This window comes from Dipodomys merriami, unplaced genomic scaffold (assembly GCF_024711535.1).
Source record: "Dipodomys merriami isolate MVZ:Mamm:240054 unplaced genomic scaffold, mDipMer1.0.p SCAF_19, whole genome shotgun sequence".
Classification (NCBI taxonomy): Eukaryota; Metazoa; Chordata; class Mammalia; order Rodentia; family Heteromyidae; genus Dipodomys; species Dipodomys merriami.
This window is the reverse complement of record NW_027203270.1, coordinates 32,476,240-32,495,440: the sequence shown is the minus strand read 5'-3', so window position 1 is coordinate 32,495,440 and position 19,201 is coordinate 32,476,240. Positions and strand designations below refer to the sequence as shown.

The following is a 19,201-nucleotide window of genomic DNA, read 5'->3' as shown; positions in this document are numbered from 1 at the left end:
GTATTGGGGTTGAACTTGCTAAATTGGTGCCCTCCCTCTGGAAAGGGAGTCCTGCTTTTTGTGAATTATTTTGGAGACAGAGTCTCACAGATTTTTTTCCCCTCCATTCTCTGGATCCCAACATTCTGAGTAGCTGGTAGCCTGAGCCACTATCACCTGACCTGAGTTACTTTTAATGCTTATAATTCAAGACCTTGTAAAGGGTTTGAGTCAAGGGTCAATGGTAGAGCACCTTTCAATCAAACTTGAGATCTTAGTTCAAATTCTGCACTGGAAAAGAAGAGAAAAAGAAAGAACTTGTAGAAACTAAAAATGAATTAGAAATGTTTGCTTTTGAGAGTTGAAGTCATGACCAAATAGTAGAGCACTTGCTTAACATGTTTTAGGCCTTAGGTCAAACCCCAGTTAAACAACCCCACACACACTGGGGGGAAAAAAAAGAAGAAATAATAGGTTATAAAAATATTTGTATTGGCTAGGAATGTGGCTCAGTGGCAGAGTGCTCACCTAGCATGCATGAAGCCCTGGGTTCAATTCCTCAGTACCACATACACAGAAAAAGCCGGAAATGGTGCCGTGGCTCAAGTGGTAGAGCGTTAGCCTTGAGCAAAAGAACCTCAGGGACAGTGCCCAGGCCCTGAGTTCAAGCCCCAGATATATATGCATATATTTGTATTGTTGTAACTATACTACACACTATACTGGTCTCAGAAGGTTCTATTTGTCCATCCTTGTGAATGTAGTGTGGTATGATACTGTTTACATTAAGTTATGTTAAATGTATTGCTCACCAGATATGTCATTGGTATTGTGACTTTTCTTCTTTCTCCATAAATTCAGTAAGTTGTAGCATATGCCTGTAATCCCCACACTCAAGGCTAAGACAGGACAGGAGGATCATGAGCATAAGACTAGAAGGCCAGCCTGGGCTACATAGTAAGAGCCTACTTTAAATTTAAAGAAAAAAAGCAGCAACAAAATTCCCTACAAGTTTCTACTAAGAAAGATTTGAAAGTATGTACACTTATTACTAAATATAGAGATCCCTACTATTTGGAAATATATAAAGAGAATGCTACTATTAAAATCTTAGTAAAACATTGGCAGAAATTGGGTAAATTGTATTTCTCAAGGAAGGCTCAGAAGATTAATTATTGAGAAATATTCCATTTTTACATGTATATTTGCATCCTAGTCTTCATTTACACATGAAAAATTCCTTTTATGATTTTTATTTATTTATTTTTTTTGCACCAGTCATGGGGCCTGAACTCTGGGCCTGGGCACTGTCCCTCAGCTCTTCAGCTCAAGGCTAGCATTCTACCACTTGAGCCACAGCACCACTTCCAGCTTTTTCTGCTTATATGGTACTGAGGAATCGAACCCAGGGCCTCACGCATGCAAGGCAAGCACTTTACCACTGAGCCGCCTTCCCAGCCCCCTTTTGAGATTTGAATGACTTAAGAAAATGAGTCCCTGACAAAATTTAGGTACAGATGCAAAAATGTTAGGAAGAATTTTTTTTTTTGTCGTTTGGCTGGAACTCTGGGCCTGGGCACTGTCTCTGAGCTCTTCAGCTCAAGGTAAGAGCTCTACCACTTGAGCCACAGTACCATTTCCAGTTTTCTGGTGGTTAATTGGAGATAAGAGTCTCACAGACTTTCCTGCCCAGGCTGGCTTTGAACTTCGATCCTCAGATCTCAGCCTCCTGAGTAGCAGCGATTACAGGTGTGAGCTACTGATGCCCTGATAATTTGAATTTTTTTTATTTTTTTATTTTTGGGTCCGGTCGTGGGGCCTGAACTCTGAGCCTGGGCACTGTCCCTCAGCTTTCAGCTCAAGGCTAGCGCTCTACCACTTGAGCCACAGCACCACTTCCGGCTTTTTTTCTTTTTGCTTATGTGGTGCTGGGGAATTGAACCCAGGGTCTCATGCATGCACGGCAAGCACTCTACCACTGAGCCACCTTCCCAGCCCCTAAGTTGAAATTTTTTAATGAAATTTTATATTCAAATTAAGACAGTAAAATTCACTTTTTTTCTGAATGTACATTTTTGAGTTTCGACAAATGCATAGAGTTGTAACTCCCACCAGAATCAATATACTTTGCCTGCCAAAGTTTCCTTCATTATTATATCTTTTGAATATAATTTGTTACACTATTGCCCATTAGTAAGTAGTATAGTTTTTTATATTGGTGGCACAATACTCTTTTTCCTGTAAAGAATTAAGCCTCTTAGCACTTTGAAGTAATTGTGATTAGACTGGGAAAGTGTCTCAAGCAGTAGAAAGGCCCTGAATTCAATCTTTAATACCACCAAGAAAAGAGAAAGAATTGTCTTTAACTTAAATCAAAAGTCAGAAAACTAATAGTAACAGATTAAAATAAAAATCCTTAGGGGTTTTTTCCCCATGAAGATGAAAGACCATAAACTATTTTTTGCAGTGAAAATAATAGTTTATTATCTCTAGAATATTTCAATTAGAATATTTTAATATGTTAAGGTTAATGACATGCTTACACAAATACTTTGGGTCATGTTTGTTCCTTGGCTCAGTGCAGTTCAGTGGTAACATTGAGGGGAATTCTCATTTGGATGTAATTAAACTAACAAAGATGTTCCCTAATATTCTTTTTTTTTTTTTTTTTGGGTCCGGTTGTGGGGCCTGAACTCTGGGCCTGGGCGCTGTCCCTCAGTTCTTCAGTTCAAGGCTAGCGCTCTACCACTTGAGCCACAGCGCCACTTCCAGCTTTTTTCTTTTTGCTTATGTGGTGCTGAGGAATCGAACCCAGGGCCTCAGGCATGCAAGGCAAGCGCTCTACCACTGAGCCACCTTCCCAGCCCCCTAATATTCTTTAGTTGACCTTGGATTCACACATAGGTACTACTGTGCAATTCTTTAATTCTTTTATCACTTCTCTAGATAATCTGTTACTATAAAATTCTTCTGTTGTTTTGGGACTAAATTAATATACTTATTTATTTTATTTGACTTATTTTTTGCCAGTCCTGGGGCTTGAACTCAGCGCCTAGGCGCTGTTCCTAAGCTTTCTTGCTCATGACTTATGTGCTACGACTTGAGCCACAGCTCCACTTGCAGCTTTTTGGTGTTTAACTGGAGCTGAGAGTCTCACAAATTTTCCTACTCAGGCTGGATTTGGACCAAGATCCTCAGATCTCAACCTCCTGAGAAGCTAGGATTATATTCATAAGCCTCTGGCACCTGGCTTAAATTTATTTTAGTCATTTATACATGGACTTAGTAGTTAGATTATTTCTGATTTTTGTAGTTTAAAAGAGATAACTTCAAACAGTTTGACCTTTTATCTTGATTTATCACATCCCTTGACTTTCTTTTCTTTTCTTTTTTCTTTTTTTTATTGTGAAAATACCGTACAGAGGGGTTATAATTACATGGGCAAGATAATGAGTACATTTCTTATCAAGCATTGTTGCCTCCTCCTTTGTTTCCCCTTCCCATCCCTTCGCATCTCCTCCCCTTCCCCTTCTGAGGCTCTTTTTTTTTTTTATTAACTCTGAAACACTTGTTCCATGGTTACCCTCTAGAATCTGGAAGTCATATTGGGTCATATATTTAACTTCTGAAGCTTTATTTCTCATTACTTATTTTTTAACTGCACTATCTTTACTAATTTCCTCCCATAACTTAAATATATCCAGGACTTTTCTTTTTAAAAAATAAAAGTACTGGGCAGGGAAGGTGGCTCAGTGGTAGAGCGCTTGCCTTGCATGCATGAGTCCCTGGGTTCAATTCCTCAGCACCACATAAGCTAAAAGAAAAAAGTCAGAATTGGCGCTGTGGCTCAAGTGGTAGAGTGCTAGCCTTGAGCTGAAGAGCTGAGGGGACAGCGCCCAGGCCCAGAGTTCAGGCCCCACGACTGGACCCAAAAAAATAAAATAAAGTACTGTCTTCCTGTTACCTTGTAACTTTATTGCCTATCACCTGTCACTCATTATTCTCCCATGGTTATGCTTTTATGGCTACAACATTGATAAGATATCTTCATCATTCTAGATATTGGCAATATACATCAGAAGATATGGGTAATTTAATTGGCAGGATTTCTCCAGTTCTACTTGGTCTTCATCTCAGTGCCGTCTAGCATTCTCCATTGTACTCATTATGCCTGAAACAGCCTTCTTGTTTGGTGTAGCCATTGGTTCCTTCTCAATTATTATATGTGACCTCTCAAGAGCAATTTTCTTTGAACCCTTCTGTATTGGGTTTCCTTGATAATCAGACTTGCCTACATCCTTTCCTGATTCTAACTGTTCACCTTAATAGGATGAACTTCCACTGTTCTGATAGAGTGGGTGTGTGCATGCACTGGTCCTGTGCCAGCACCCTACCAAATAGGTTAACTAGAGCTTTTTGGTAGTTTGTCTCATGGCCTTTCCTGCTCTGGCTGGCTTGTGAACTGGGATCCTCAGATCCTCAGCTGCCTGAGTAGCTAGGATTACAGGTGTAAGCCACCACCAGCACCTGATATTTCTTAGTTTTTATGTCAAATTAATTTTTATCTTTGTCTCAGATCTCTTGCTGCAACCCCAAACTATTAATTCTAAACTTCCTGCTAGATGCTTCTTCAATGACTTGTAGACTACACTTGATATGGGGCTTGAATTGTGGGCCTGGGCTCTTCAGCTCAAGGCTAGCAGTTTACCTCTTGTGCCACAACGCCACTTCCATTTTTTTGGTGGTAAATTGGAGATAAGAGTTTCATGGACTTAACTGCCCTGGCTGGGGCTTTGAATGGTGATCCTCAGATCTCAGTCTTCTAAGTAGCTAGGATTACAGGTGTGAGCCACCAGTGCTCGGCTTCATCATCTTTTTTGACTATCCTTTGAGACTTTCTTAGAATAACACAACGTGTCTGAGTTACCAAACACCTCCTCATCACTCAGTCCTCTAGCTTAGGCCTCCCATTCTTCTCTCAAAGCCAATCTCCAGCTGTTTTTACTCTCTGTATAAATGATATCATCTCCAGGGATTCCATTTCTGTCTTTAAGTAAAGCTGAATTGTCCCTGATTTGAATTCTCATACCACTCTTTGAATTTTACAATTTGCCATGTACTTTCCTCACTGCATTTACTATAGGTTCAATATGGCCCACACAACTTTTTCTTTTGGGGGGGGGGGGGACGGGATCTGGTCGTGGGCCTGAACTCTGGGCTTGGGCGCTGTCCCTCAGCTCTTCAGCTCAAGGCTAGCGCTCTACCACTTGAGCCACAGCACCACTTCCGGCTTTTTTCCTTTTTGCTTATGTGGTGTTGGGGAATTGAACCCAGGGCCTCATGCATGCAAGGCAAGCGCTCTACCACTGAGCCACCTTCCCAGCCCCCACACAACTTTTTCTTGCTTGCATTTTTAGCATATAGGACAACTAGATGAATGGGATTATGATCTATCTCACACTTTTGTGATTAAAAAAGCTTTTTTTGTGTGTGCTGGTATTGGGGCTTGAACTTAGGGCCTGGACACTGTCCCTGAGTTTTTGTGCTCAAGGCTAACACTCTCCCTCTTGAGTCACAGTTAAATGGAGGAAAGATTCTCACAGATTTTTTTGCCCAGGCTGGTTTTGAGCCATGAACCTCAGATCTCAGCTTCCTGAGGCATATGAGCCACCATTTAAAAGGCTTAAAAACCTTTTAAAGGAGAATTTTTTTGTTTTTGTTTTTTGTCGGTCATGGGGCCTGAACCTCTAGGCCTGGACACTGTCCCTCAGTTCTTCAGCTCAAGGCTAGTGCTCTACCACTTAAGCCATAGTGCCACTTCTGTTTTTTGTTTTTTTTTTTCCTGCTTATGTGGTGCTGAGGAATCGAACCCAGGGCGTCATGCATGCAAGGCAAGTACTCTACCACTGAGCCACCTTCCCAGCCTCTTAAAGGAGAATTTTTAAGAGAACAAAGCACCTTTGGAAAAATATACTCTTTAGTGATTGTATTCATTTTTGAAGCCCTTCTGTGGATATAGCTTGACTTACTGATGCTAAAATCTAAATGAAACTGCTATAGTTTAAAAACTACCAGGAAGGATTGTTTGTTTTTGCCTATTTTTAATCAGTAAAATGTCCAAGTATATTACACTTTATCCTTTCAGTCTTGAATAGGTATAAGGTCATTTCATCATACTTTTCTTAAGTCTATAATGAGTTTGTAAGAATATATTTTAAAGTAAAAATTTTAGGTAATCCTGTTTATACTAGATTTTAAGAAAACTTCACTGAGACTCCATAAATTTATTGTAAACTTTAAAACCTTTATTATACGTTTCTCATTACATATTTCAGTTTTTTATTTGTAGTATTTATACTTGTATTTAGCTAAAGATTTCTCTGTATCATTTCCATTTTTTGTCACCTCTCTCATTTTAAAATAAATGAGTTTAGTTCTGAACACAGCTTTCTGAAAACAGTCTAATTGAGTTTCTCATTCATTTTTCTCTTGGGCTGCTTACCCAGGGGAATATTCTGGTGTGTATCCTTTTAAATACTTACATATAACTGCTTTTTAAGCTAGGTATTCCTGGCTGCTATTTTCATTTAATGCTTTCTCATCGTGTGTGTGTGTGTGTGTGTGTGTTTGTGTGTGTGTGTGTGCGAGTGCGTGTGCACATGTGTGTGAGCTCAGTTTTTTTGCTCTGCATATATTTTCAGCTTTCATGCTTATCTAAATGATAGTTTACAACACAGTTTTTATATACTTTTTCAAGTAACCTAAATTCTTGTTTCTTCTGTTTCTGTAGCTTTTGAAAACTTCACTGTATGTTGGCAAAAATCATTTTGCTACTGGAATTTGAACTTATTCTTGCTCCCAGTTTGTCATGAATGCATAGATAGTTAAATGTCAGCATTGAATTTTTAGTATTGCTGTATTGATTTTATTTATTTTAAAATCTGGAATATATGGGCTGGGAATGTGGCTTAGTAGTAGAGTGCTTGCCTAGCATGCATGAAACCCTGGGTTTGATTCCTCAATACCATATACACAGAAAAAGCCAGAAGTGGCACTATGGTTCAAGTGGTAGAGTACTAGCCTTAAACAAAAAGAAGCTCAGGGATAGTCTCAGCCCTGAGTTCAAGCCCCAGGAGTGGCAGGAAAAAAAATCTGGAATATTAACTTTAGAAAAAGTAAAAGGAAGCCAGACAGCAGTGGCTCACACCTGTAATACTCTGGAAGCTGAGATCTGAGGATTGAGATTCAAAGCCAGCCTGGACAGAAAAGTCCATGAAACACTTATCTCCAATAAACTATACAGAAAAAGCTGGAAGTGGCACTGTGGATCAAATGGTAGAGTAGTAGCCTTGAGCAAAACAGCTCAGGGACATGGGACATCATCCAGGCACTGAGTTCAAGCCCCACAACCAACCAAAAAAGTAAAATAAATGGACATGTTAAAATTCTTTCCAAAGAAACATTTTATGTACCTGAGCTTATGTATTACTTCTCCCATGATGTTTTTCAACATATGCTAATAACTTATTGGGTTGAGTGAGTGAGGGGCTTTTGGTTTTATTTCTTTGATAGTCTATACATTCCTTTTTCACTTCTTTGGTTTCTTTTTTTTTTGGTCATGGGGCCTGAACTCTGGGCCTGGGTACTGTCCCTTAGCTCTTTAGCTCAAGGATAGCACTCTACCCCTTGAGCCACAGTACCACTTCTGGCTTTTTCTGCTTATGTGGTACTGAGGAATCAAACCCAGGGCCTCATGCATGCAAGGCATGCATTTTACCACTGAGCCACCTTCCCTGCCCCCCTTCTTTGGTTTCTTATGAGAAACAAATTTAATAGCTGTGTTCTCCTGAAAGACTATTACATTGGATCTTGCACTGAATGCTCTACAAGGCTATCTATCTGTATACCTATTCATTAACTTATTAACCACAAGTCTGTATGATGACAGCTAAATCTTATTTCATATATAGCACTTCGTAGGAAACTTTGAATTATTGATTTGCAGTTTCAGATGTAATTGTATTCAATTCTATTATGAGAAAGAATTGGTAGAGCACATTTTAAGTGTATCAGAACACCCTTATAAATGAAGGAAATCATCTTTATTTCTATTTTTTGCACATCAGTATGCATTAAATCATAACATTGTGAGTCCAGATTTTTTTCTTATCATACAGAGAACTTTATAGATTAATAATCTGTTTTCATGCTGTTTATTACATAAAACATTTCTTGTTCTTTGTTTTTGCTTTACATGGGATGCATGGGCTTTAAGACCATAATTTCTTTGGTAAGGTTTCATCTGTCTTTAGCATAAGACTTGATTTTTAGGCAACAATATCAGTTGTGATTTAGAAATAGTTTCTGATCCACATTAATGCTATTCTTTTTTCCTGCAAGTTATTAGTTAGAAGAAAAGTCTTGGTCCTTTTGAAATATTATCTGGAAGAAAAGGAATATATTCTAACAGATTTAAAAATTGGCCAACAAGTGCTGGTTATGGTAACATACAACTTTACCCAGCTTGTTGAAAGGCTGAGGCAGGAGAATCACTTAAGTCTAAAAATTGGATCCCAGTCCAAGACCCTGCTTCAAAACAACACAAACAAAACAGAAAAGAATTGACCAACAAATTCATTGCCTTTGTTCTGTGATGAATAATTTGTAATTGTACAATCTTAAAAGTATCAAATGAAGTATAAACAAAATAAAATTACTTACTTATAAAAGTTATGGCTATAGCTTATATATTTTATAAATGTATCTTCAAATTCTTCATTATTTTTGTTTTGATAGGAATGGGTCGGGAAGTTGAGAATCTCATACTAGAGAATACACAACTATTAGAAACCAAGTAAGTATAGAGTCTTTATTTATTTATTTGGAGATGTTAAGGAATTGGACTCAAGGCCTCCCACTTGCAAGGCAAGGTATGAGAATTTTAACAAGGAACAAAAATGATGACTTTCTATCCAACTCACATGACATTTCATGACTTTCACACAGCACTGTATGTCTCCTTACTTCATCTTGCACATGTGCACACACACTTAACGGACTAGGTATAGGACCTACATTGACCTAATCGCTAAATTTTGTTGCTCTGTTTTTTATTTGGTGTTGTTTTTTTGCAGAAACATTTTTTTTCCTACTCTGCAAATATTCATACTTTTCTCTCAGTCTTCTGGATTATTCTACACTTTTATTCCCTAAGATTTGTCTGTTATTTGTTTTCCTTAAATTTCTTATATTTCTGTACAAATGTTTGGATTTATATCAAGGTCACTTCTATAGAACTCCCAATTTATACCTGTAAATTCTTGGGTACAGTTTGTTCAGCCAGCATCATATCTGGACATAGTTAACACAACAGAAAAGTATACTGGTTCCCCTTTTCTGCTTACTGTGTCAAAACAACTTTAGAACAACTGTATGTTCACCCAGAATGCAGCTATAGTAAGTTATGCTTAAAGGAACTGGATCTTAGATTTCTTTAAGCTTTTGTTTATTGGTAGTCTGTCTTGTTTTAGCCATTCTTTGCTTGATAAGCATGAAAAACCTAAACTATTAATTTGTATTATTTTGCCTTTATCTATAGACATTCAGGTAGGATGTCTTGAAGTAGTCAGTTGTTCAGCTTTATTATGGTATGTTATTTTAATCTACAAAGGAATAGCTAAAAGATGTTTTAATGATGTTTTTGAAATATGTGTTTCTTAGAAATGCTTTGAATGTAGTGAAGAATGATTTGATAGCAAAAGTGGATGAGTTGACCTGTGAGAAAGATGTGCTGCAGGGGGAACTGGAGGCTGTGAAGCAAGCCAAGCTGAAGCTAGAGGAAAAGAACAAAGAACTGGAGGAAGAGCTTAGGAAGTAAGTTTTAACTGTTGCTTAAATCAGACTCTCCAGAATACCACAAAGGATTACTGGTGTAAGTCCTTAAGCAAATTGCTGCTTGGCGAGAGTGAAGTGCCCATGCTACATTGTTTGCCTCTGTTCTGAGCAGCCTCCTCCATTTACCAGCCTGTTAAACAAATAAGACTAATTTTTTCCTCTCTGTTTTGTTTTGTTTTTGTTGGTCATGGGGCTTGAACTCTGGGCCTGGGCGCTGTCCCTCAGCTCTTCAGCTCAAGGCGACTGCTCTACCACTTGAGCTCCACTTCCAGTTTTCTGAGTGGTTTATTGGAGATAAGAGTCTCAGGGACTTTCCTGCTCATGCTGGCTTTGAACCGTGATCCTCAGATCTCAGCCTCCTGAATAACCAGGATTAGAGGCGTGAGCCACTGACACTGATGTAAAAAAACTTAGAACTGCTCACATATCTTTAATAACAAGGAAATTAGAATTCATTTTTAATATATATTTTTATTATAAAGATACTGTACAGAGGGGTTACAGTTATATGAATAATGAGTGTATTTCCTATCAAGCATTGTTACCCCCTCTGTAGTTTGGAATTCATTCTTTTCCTTCACCTCGATTTCTTTAAGACCTATTGTTTGCTGTTGTTTGAGATAAGGTCTCATAACAAAGCCCAGGGAGAGTGGAACTTGCTTTGCCTGTTGTTGTTTTGGGTGATAAAATAATATTTTTTCCAAATTGAAGGTGGCTAACTACTGTCTCTCTAATAATAGTAAAATAATCCTTTAGTCATAGTTAAAACTCTTTACTCTTTCCTTATTTGAAAAGATGACTTAAATTCAAATAACATGGTTTTTGTTTTGTTTTGTTTTGTTCACTAGAGCTCGTGCAGAAGCTGAAGATGCCAGGCAGAAGGCAAAAGATGAGGATGATGTAAGTTTCTAATTTGGGACTTCTTTATACCTCACTGTGTTTTGATACTTTGGGAAATTTTTTCTAATAAATTTTTGAATAGATAACTATTATAAGGCTCTAAAAAAGACAGCAGACTTGTTTGAAAGAAATGGGATAGCTCATCCTTCCACATGGTTTCTAGATAATATCACATTATGAATATACCATCCAGTTTCAGAACTAGAACATTATCAAACATGAAAACTACTATTTCCTCACATCCAAAGAAAACTATGATCCTTTATTTATCATTTGCATAACTTAAAGAATAATTTTATCATACCAAAGAAATATGTGCATTTATATATGTGTACACACACACACACACACACACACGCACACACACGCACACACACACACACACACACACACACACACACACACACACACACCCCTATTACGTATGGTTTTCCTGTTTTATCTCACCTTTAGGGTCTGGAGGTATTGCTTTGTGGTAGAATACTTGCATGTTCCATGACCTGGATTCAATCCTCAGCAGCACTAAAAAGGGGAAAAAAATTATTTATTCCTCAAGTCTTTCTTCTTTAACTGGACAATATGTTTTCTAGATTTACCTATGTTGTAGTATTGTATAAGTTTATTCATAATTCCCATTATATGAATATTTTACAATTTATCTGTCCTCTTGTTGATGAATATTTAGGTTGTTTTCAATCTTTTATTGCCACAACAATAGTGTTAAGAACATTATAGTAAATGTCTCTTGATGTGGAGACTTGTGGAGTTTTTTTCAGAACACATAAGTATTAGTGGGATTGCTGTGTTGCAGAATTCAGGTCCTTTATTATTTGTTTGTGTTAAGTTTTATTGAGAGAAGAGGACAAGTTCTGTGTCTGGAGGACAAAGCTGGGCTTGCTGAGGGCTAAGCACAGCTTTAGTCTCACTGTTACAGACCTGTCAGCTTTGATCCAAAAATTTATATGTTGTTTTCAACAAAGCATAAGAAGGAAGCAAGAGAAGGAATTTAACTTGGAGTTGTCCCTTTGGGTGCTCTGAGCACTGTGTATCCTCCATACTCACATCCTGTTCTAAGGATAATTCTAGCTCATGCAGTGTTTTCTGTAATCTACTGACATTTAAGTCAGTCTTACAGTTGAGATCCTTGATAACTAAGTAATAAGTTCTCCATTTGTGCTGGTGCCTGGGTGTACATATAGTTGGGTAATTTGAGATAAATGAATTCTTTTTAGAACTAACTTATACCAATTTGTGAATGACAATTATTATAAATATGAATTTAATAATGTTAGGGCAGTGTTTCCAAGTAAAACTTATGAAAACATTGAATCTGTATAGATAACAATTTTTGGTTCTAGTTCAAAGTCTTCCCTTATTTTTTGTAGTTCCTTTATAATACATTTATATATCAGTGTTTATATTCAGAAATTAAACTGCCTGCCCTTTTTCATCCATAAATAATAATTGTTCATTTTACATCTATTAGATTTGAAATTAAGAAATATATAAAAACCTAACATACCGATTAAGTCCAGGATTAACAGCAAAACGTATATAAACTCCTGCATTGATTTGTCATCATATTGTATTGTAGAGTGATATCCCCACAGCCCAAAGGAAGCGATTTACTAGAGTAGAAATGGCACGTGTTCTCATGGAGAGAAACCAGTATAAAGAAAGATTGATGGAGCTTCAAGAAGCTGTTCGATGGACAGAGATGATTAGGTTTGTACAAAGAAGTACCTTGGTGTTTTGTTAATATTGTCTCATAGATTTTGTCCCTTTGTTCTAAAGTAGATAGCCCTGCCTTGAGGGTCCAAGCCACTTTCTCTGTTCTCTAGAAGAGACTTTCTAAAGTAATGCTTAGAACAGGATTAGAGACACCCAGAGACTGAGTGTCTTTTGGAGCAGTATTTGAAAAATGTTCCCATGACCTGTAAAAGGAAATTTTTCTTAGGAATGATGGTAATTTTTCAAAACAATATTGAAGTGGATATACATTCACATTGTCAGAAAAAGATTTCATCTACAACATAGGAAAGCAAATCATTTTTACCTACTATCTTCCTATGAATTATATTTGCTTGATTTTTTTCTCTCCTATTCATAAAAAATATACCTTTCATTGACATCTACTGAATTAAATTTTTTTATTGTTATTATAAGAGAGTTATACAAAGGAATTACAGTTACAAAGTCAGGTAAAAAGTACGTTTCTTTTTGGACAATGTCACCCCTTCCCTCGCTAATTGTCTTTTTTTAATATGTATTAATTGTACACATTAGTGAAATTCAGTATGTTGTGTAAACACATGCAATGTAGTGTGTACTGATCAAATCAACTTTTATATCCACCTTCCCCACCTACCAGACTCTAGTAATAGCTATACTACATGCAAACTGACTTTTTCCCCCCATGTAAGAGAGAATAGGGGATACTTGTCTTTCATTAGATTTTCAGTCTCACTTGGTGCTGCCATCTAATGGTCATTTGCTCAGCAACAGTATTCCTTTAATTCAGAAGGTGCTCGCATAAAGTTTGCAAATAAGTTGCCACCTAACTAGTTCACACACACAGACACACTCACACACATATATATTTTTTAATTTTATTTTTTTTCCATCAGTCAAGAGGCTTGAACTGTGGCCCTAGGCGCTGTCCCTCAGCTTTTCAGCTCAAGGCTAGCCCTCTATCACTTGAGCCACAGGGCCACTTCCGGTTTTCTTAGTGGTTTATTGGAGATAGGAGTCTCACAGACTTTCTTGATCTGGACTGGCTTTGAACCATGATCCTCAGATCTCAGCTTCCTAAGTAGCTAGGATTACAGTGAGCCACCAGTGCCAGGCTCACTCATATTTTTTAGTTTGGATTGCCATCAGATTTACTAGTAACAGCATACATAGATACATCCTTTTCAAGTTTATAAACTTTTACTTCCTCATGATTAACATTTACGTAACTTTTTATTTTTTTAAATTTTGTTTTATTGTAAAGATGCTGTACAGAGAGTTACAGTTACATGAGTAAGACAATGAGAACATTTCTTGTTGAGTATTGTTACCCATCCTTTGTTGTTCTCTCACTATCCCTTCCCTCCCCCACCTCACTCTCCCCCCACTCCATCCAAAGTTGTCAACTTCATTTCCAATATAGCTTATTTTTTTTATTTATGTATTTATTTACTTTGGTCAGTTGTGGGGCTTGAACTCTGGACCTGGCCACTGTCCCTGAGCTCTTCAGCTCAAGGCTAGCACTCTACCACTTGAACCACAGTGCCACTTCTGGTTTTCTGGTGGTTAATTGGAGATAAGAGTCTCCTGGACTTCCCTGCATGGGGTGGCTTAAAACCATGATCCTCAGATCTCAGCCTCCTGAGTAGCAGGCATGAGCCACCAGTGCCCAGCTTTTAACAGTTTTTTACTAATCACTGTCATCCTAGGGTGAAGTATATAACATATTTTGCAACTTGCTGTCATTTTATTTTCAACAGCTCTGGAGGAGATTAGTGTTCTAATCTTCATTTGTTGGACAAGAAAACTAACCTTTAGTAAAGTATGTCCCCCCCACCTACCCACCCCCAACTGTCATGGGGCTTGAGCTCTGGGCCTGGGCGCTGTCCCTGAGCTCTTCAGCTCAAGGCAAGTGCTCTATCACTTGAGCTACAGCACCACTTTTATAAAGGATGTTCTTTACTGTAGAATTTAATAAATATGTCGAGTAAATAATAAATGTTTTAAAAACACAGCATGTAGCCAGACTATATTTTTCTTGCTGTTTTTTTGTTTTGTTTTTGTTTTTCGCTAGTCATGAGGCTTGAACTCCTGGGTATTGTCCCTGAACTCCTTCTTGCCCAAAGCTAGGACTCTCCCACTTGAGCCACAGTACTACTTCCAGCTTTGTGTATGTGGTTAATTGAAGATAAGAGTCTCATGGACTTTCCTGCCCGGGCTGGCTTTGAATTGTGATCCTTGGATCTCAGCCTCCTGAGTAGCTAGGATTATAGGTATGCCACCAGCACCTGGCTTCTTTCTGTTTTTAATACTAGAAGCCAAGCAGTAGTCCAGTCAGAAACTAAAAGAAAATGGAAGTTTAGTTTGAACTGTTCATTGAACTAAAAGATGCCTTAATTAGCCAGGCACCAGTGGCTTACCCCTCTAAGCCCAGAGTTCAAGCTCCACAACTGACCCCCCCCCCCAAAAAAAAAAGATGCTTTAATTAGTCCTTAACATGTTATAAAAAGGGGCAGGAGTGGGGGGAGCTCTGTAAGGCTAGCAGAATCCTTCCTGTGTTACTAAATCAATTTGGAATGTTGAGGTTTTTTTGAATTACTTGTCTTTGTAGTTTCTTCTTTTCTTGTTTCTAAGTCAGTTTGTGGCAATGGAAAAGTTTTATTGCTATGAAAAATACTCATTACAATAGTAGGACTTACATACATGGCTCAAATGTTAGAGCACTTGCCTAACAAACACAAGACCCTGAATTATAAGCTATTTCATAAAAGCTAAGAGTACAGTTGATAGCCTTTATGTGTAAACAGGGATTTATAAGGCAGGTTTTTGTTTTGGTCCCATTCCTGGGCCTCAGGGCCTCATGCTTTTGCTTGGCTTTTGTGCTCATGACTGGTGCTCTACCACCTGAGCTACAGATCCTCTCCCAGATTTTTGCTGGTTATTGGAGATAAGAGTCTTCCAGAATTGTTTGTCTAGGCTGGCCTTAAACTGCAATCCTGAGAGTTTGCTTCTTTAAAATAGTGATTAAGCAGGGAACCAAATGGCTCATGCCTGTAATCTAGCTACTCAAAAGGCTGAGATCTGAGTTTGAAACAAACCTTGGCAGGAAAGTCCATGAGACTCTTGTTCCCAATTAACCATCAAAAAGCCAGACGTGGAGCTGTGGCTAGGTTGTATAGTGCTATAGTCTTGAGCAAAAAAAGTTCAGGGACAATGCTCAGGCTCTGAGTAAGCCTCCAGACAATCACAAAAAAAGAAAGAAAGAAGGAAAGAAAGAAAGAAAGAAGAAAGACGAAAGAAAGAGCCAGGCACCAGTGGCTCATGCCTGTAATCGTAGCTACTCAGGAGGCTGAAATCTGAGGATTGCAATTCAAAGCCAGTCTGGACAGGAAAGTCTGTGAGACTCTTATCTCCAATTTTAACCACCAGAAAACTGGAAGTGGCCCTGTGGCTCAAGCGATAGAGTGCTTACCTTGAGCTGAATTGCTGAGGGACAGCACCCAGGCCCAGAGTTCAAGCCTCATGACCAACAAAAAAAAAAAGAAAAGAAAAATCAGTGTGATGAAAAAGATATACTCTTTTTATCACTTTAGCAGACTCATGGTAGTCAAAAAAATTTCCATGCTGAATGTACTCATTGACTATCCTCTATGTATCCTACAAACTTCTTGAATCTTTTGTTCTTCAGTTAGAGAGCTAAAACATCTAACTGGTAGCATTATTCTTTTTGTTTTGTAATATAGAGCATCAAGAGAAAATCCAGCCATGCAAGAAAAAAAAAGGTCAAGCATCTGGCAGTTGTAAGTACATTAAGGGTATCAGACAGCACTTTGAGACAAGATCATAATCAATTTATTTTTTTCAATTGGGAGAAAATAGCTAAACTGAACTTCTTCTTTTTGAATATAGTGTACCAACTGGGTAAGGCTGTTCTTGAGGACCAAAAATATATTCTCGTAAGCTGCATCATGCTGGTTATGCATTTGGTGGAATCCTTTGCTAGACTAAGTAAACCCTAATGAGAAATTCTTTATAAAGTTGACAGTTACCTAGCTCCTCATTACTGAGTTACTACTGTTTGAAGGAACTTCACAAAGTGAGGATGAGAAATTTAATGTTTGTAGGATTTGATTAGTATGAGGATATTAACCTTGATTATGTTTGTGTGAGATATAACTATGGTTAAAACTTAGCATTTTGGGGTGAATCGTAAAAGTTTTTAAACTGGACATGAAAGTTGTTATATAAATGAGCTTAATCAGAAAATACATAAGATCTATGTTAACTTGGTAATGTGTGTTGTAATACTTCCTTATAATAGCTTCTCTTTAGAACTGACATACTAAAAGCTTCTGTTCAAATCACGTGGCCATAATATTGCTGCTTAACAACTGCTTTTATTGCTCCAAGTAGGAGCTAGCTAAGGTTTATTTTGTTTATTCAATAGAAGTACCCTGTGCCCAAGAACTTCTCCCTTTCATTATGGAAATTGTTAATAAAGGAAAGGCATTTGGCATAAACCCAGTAGTTTCTCTTTTTCCAAGTCTGAGTTTGGTTGTGAGTTACTGTTAAGGCTTCAGTGTATGGCTACAAAAAAAAAAATAAAAACCTGTCTTTGCCAATTTCTAACCCATTGCCTTGTAAAAGCACTTTGGATTTCCCCCTGCATTGCTTTGGACCAAACCCAGGGTCTTGCACATGCTAGATAAGTGCTTTACCGCTAAGCTACATCCTCAGTTCTGAAGTTTCCTTGAGCATACAAATTTGTGGATAATCATGAATTGTTCATGTGGATGTGCTAAGCACACATATTTCTTTTCTTTTAAGTTTCAGCAGACTTTTCAGCTCTTCTAGTAATACAACAAAGAAGCCTGAACCTCCTGTTAATCTGAAGTACAATGCACCCACCTCTCATGTCACTCCTTCTGTCAAGAAAAGAAGCAGCACTTTATCTCAGCTCCCTGGGGATAAGTCCAAAGCCTTTGATTTCCTTAGTGAAGAGTAAGTATTTTCCAGGCTAATGGTCTTGCCCCAAGTAAATTAACAGACTAGAATTTTCTTGCTCCTTATCAGATCTCTTTTAAGGAATTAGATTCATCTATAAAGAAACATAGCTACCTTTAAGTAAATTATTTGCAGCCAATACTTTTTCGTGAAAATTCTATTTCAAAGTCCTTTTTTTTTTTTTTTTTTTTTTGCCAGTCCTGGAGCTTCAACTCAGAGTCTGGGTACAGTTCCTGAGCTTCTTTGGCTCAAGGCTAGCACTCCAGCACTTGAGCCATAGAGCCACTTCTGGCTTTTTGTTTATGTGGTACTGAGGAATTGACTCCATGGCTTCATGCATACTAGGCAAGCACTTGACCACTAAGCCACATTCCTACCCCCCCACTTCACAGTTCTTAATTTTTTTTGCCAGTCCTGGAACTTGAACTCACTGTCCTTGAGCCTCTCTCTCTGTGCTCAAGGCTAGCACTCTACCACTTGAGCCACAGCACCACTTCTGGCTTTTTCTGTTTATGTGGTGCTGAGGAATGAACCCAGGGCTTCATGCATGTGAGTCAAGCACTCTACCACTAAGCCACATTCTCAGCCCCCACAGTTCTTAAAAGAAAAGGAATTTTTGTTGTTAGTCATGGGGCTTTTGAACTCTGGGCCTCTGCTGTCTAGGCCCAGAGCTCTTCAGCCCAAGGTGAGTGTTCTACCATTTGAGCCACAGTGCCACTTCTGGTTTTCTGGTGGTTCATTGGAGATAAGAGTCTCACAGACTTTCCTGCCCAGGCTAGCTTTGAACCACAATCCTCAGATCCCAGCCTCCTGATTAGGATTACAGGCATGAGCCACCGGCACCCCTCAAGAAGGATTTTTTTTTTTTTTGGTTGGTCATGGGACCTGAACTCTGGGCCTGGGCACTGTCCCTCGGCTCTTCAGCTCAAGGCTAACACTCTACCATTGAGCCACAGCACCACTTTCGGCTTTTTCTGCTTATGTGGTTCTGAGGAATCAAACCCAGGGCTTCATGCATGGAAGGCAAGCACTCTACCACTGAGACACCTTCTCAGCCAAGAAGAAATTTTTTGAGTGTTTGATTTTGTACATATGATGATACTGATCAATGTTAATAGAAATACTGGAGGTATTATTCTTAATACGCCTTTATTGAAAATGATGTACGTTTCCTTTGTTGTCAAAAAGATTTAGTTGTCTCCTTCAATCTGCTACACATAAGATATATACATGGGGCTGGTAATGTGGCTTAGAGGTAGAGTACTTGCTTAGCATGCATAAAGCCCTGGGTTCAATTCCTCAGTACCACATCAAAACAAAACAAAACAAAAGATACATATACAGACTAACCTTTAAAAGTTGGTGAATAAAAATGAGGGTAACTGGGCACCGGTGGCTCACGCCTGTAATCCTAGCTACTCAGGAGGCTGAGATCTGAGGATCATGGTTCAAAGCCAGCCCAGGCAGGAAAGATCATGAGACTCTTATCTCCAATAAACCACCAGAAAACTGGAAGTGGCGCTGTGGCTCAAGTGTTAGAGCATTTGCCTGGTGCTGAAGAGCTGAGGGACAACATCCAGGCCCAGAGTTCAAGCCCCACAACAGACCCAAAAAAAAAAAGTATAACAGGCTCCCATGTCTCAAACCTGTAATATTAGCCACTCAAGAGGCTGAGTTCTGAGGATCACAGTTC

General features: G+C 38.4%; 1 protein-coding gene across 11 annotated transcripts in view; it reads left to right on the top strand.

Annotated features, from left to right (window-relative positions):
• Positions 1 to 19,201, top strand: part of Spag9 (sperm associated antigen 9) — a 131,650-nt gene that overhangs the window by 83,368 nt on the left and 29,081 nt on the right. For all 11 annotated transcript variants that reach the window (XM_070028385.1, XM_070028384.1, XM_070028382.1 and 8 more), the window contains 6 exons: positions 8,776 to 8,833; positions 9,700 to 9,852; positions 10,722 to 10,773; positions 12,368 to 12,498; positions 16,248 to 16,304; positions 17,332 to 17,505. In XM_070028385.1, the coding sequence (XP_069884486.1) occupies positions 8,776 to 8,833; positions 9,700 to 9,852; positions 10,722 to 10,773; positions 12,368 to 12,498; positions 16,248 to 16,304; positions 17,332 to 17,505 (625 nt within the window). The remainder of the gene's footprint in view (positions 1 to 8,775; positions 8,834 to 9,699; positions 9,853 to 10,721; positions 10,774 to 12,367; positions 12,499 to 16,247; positions 16,305 to 17,331; positions 17,506 to 19,201) is intronic.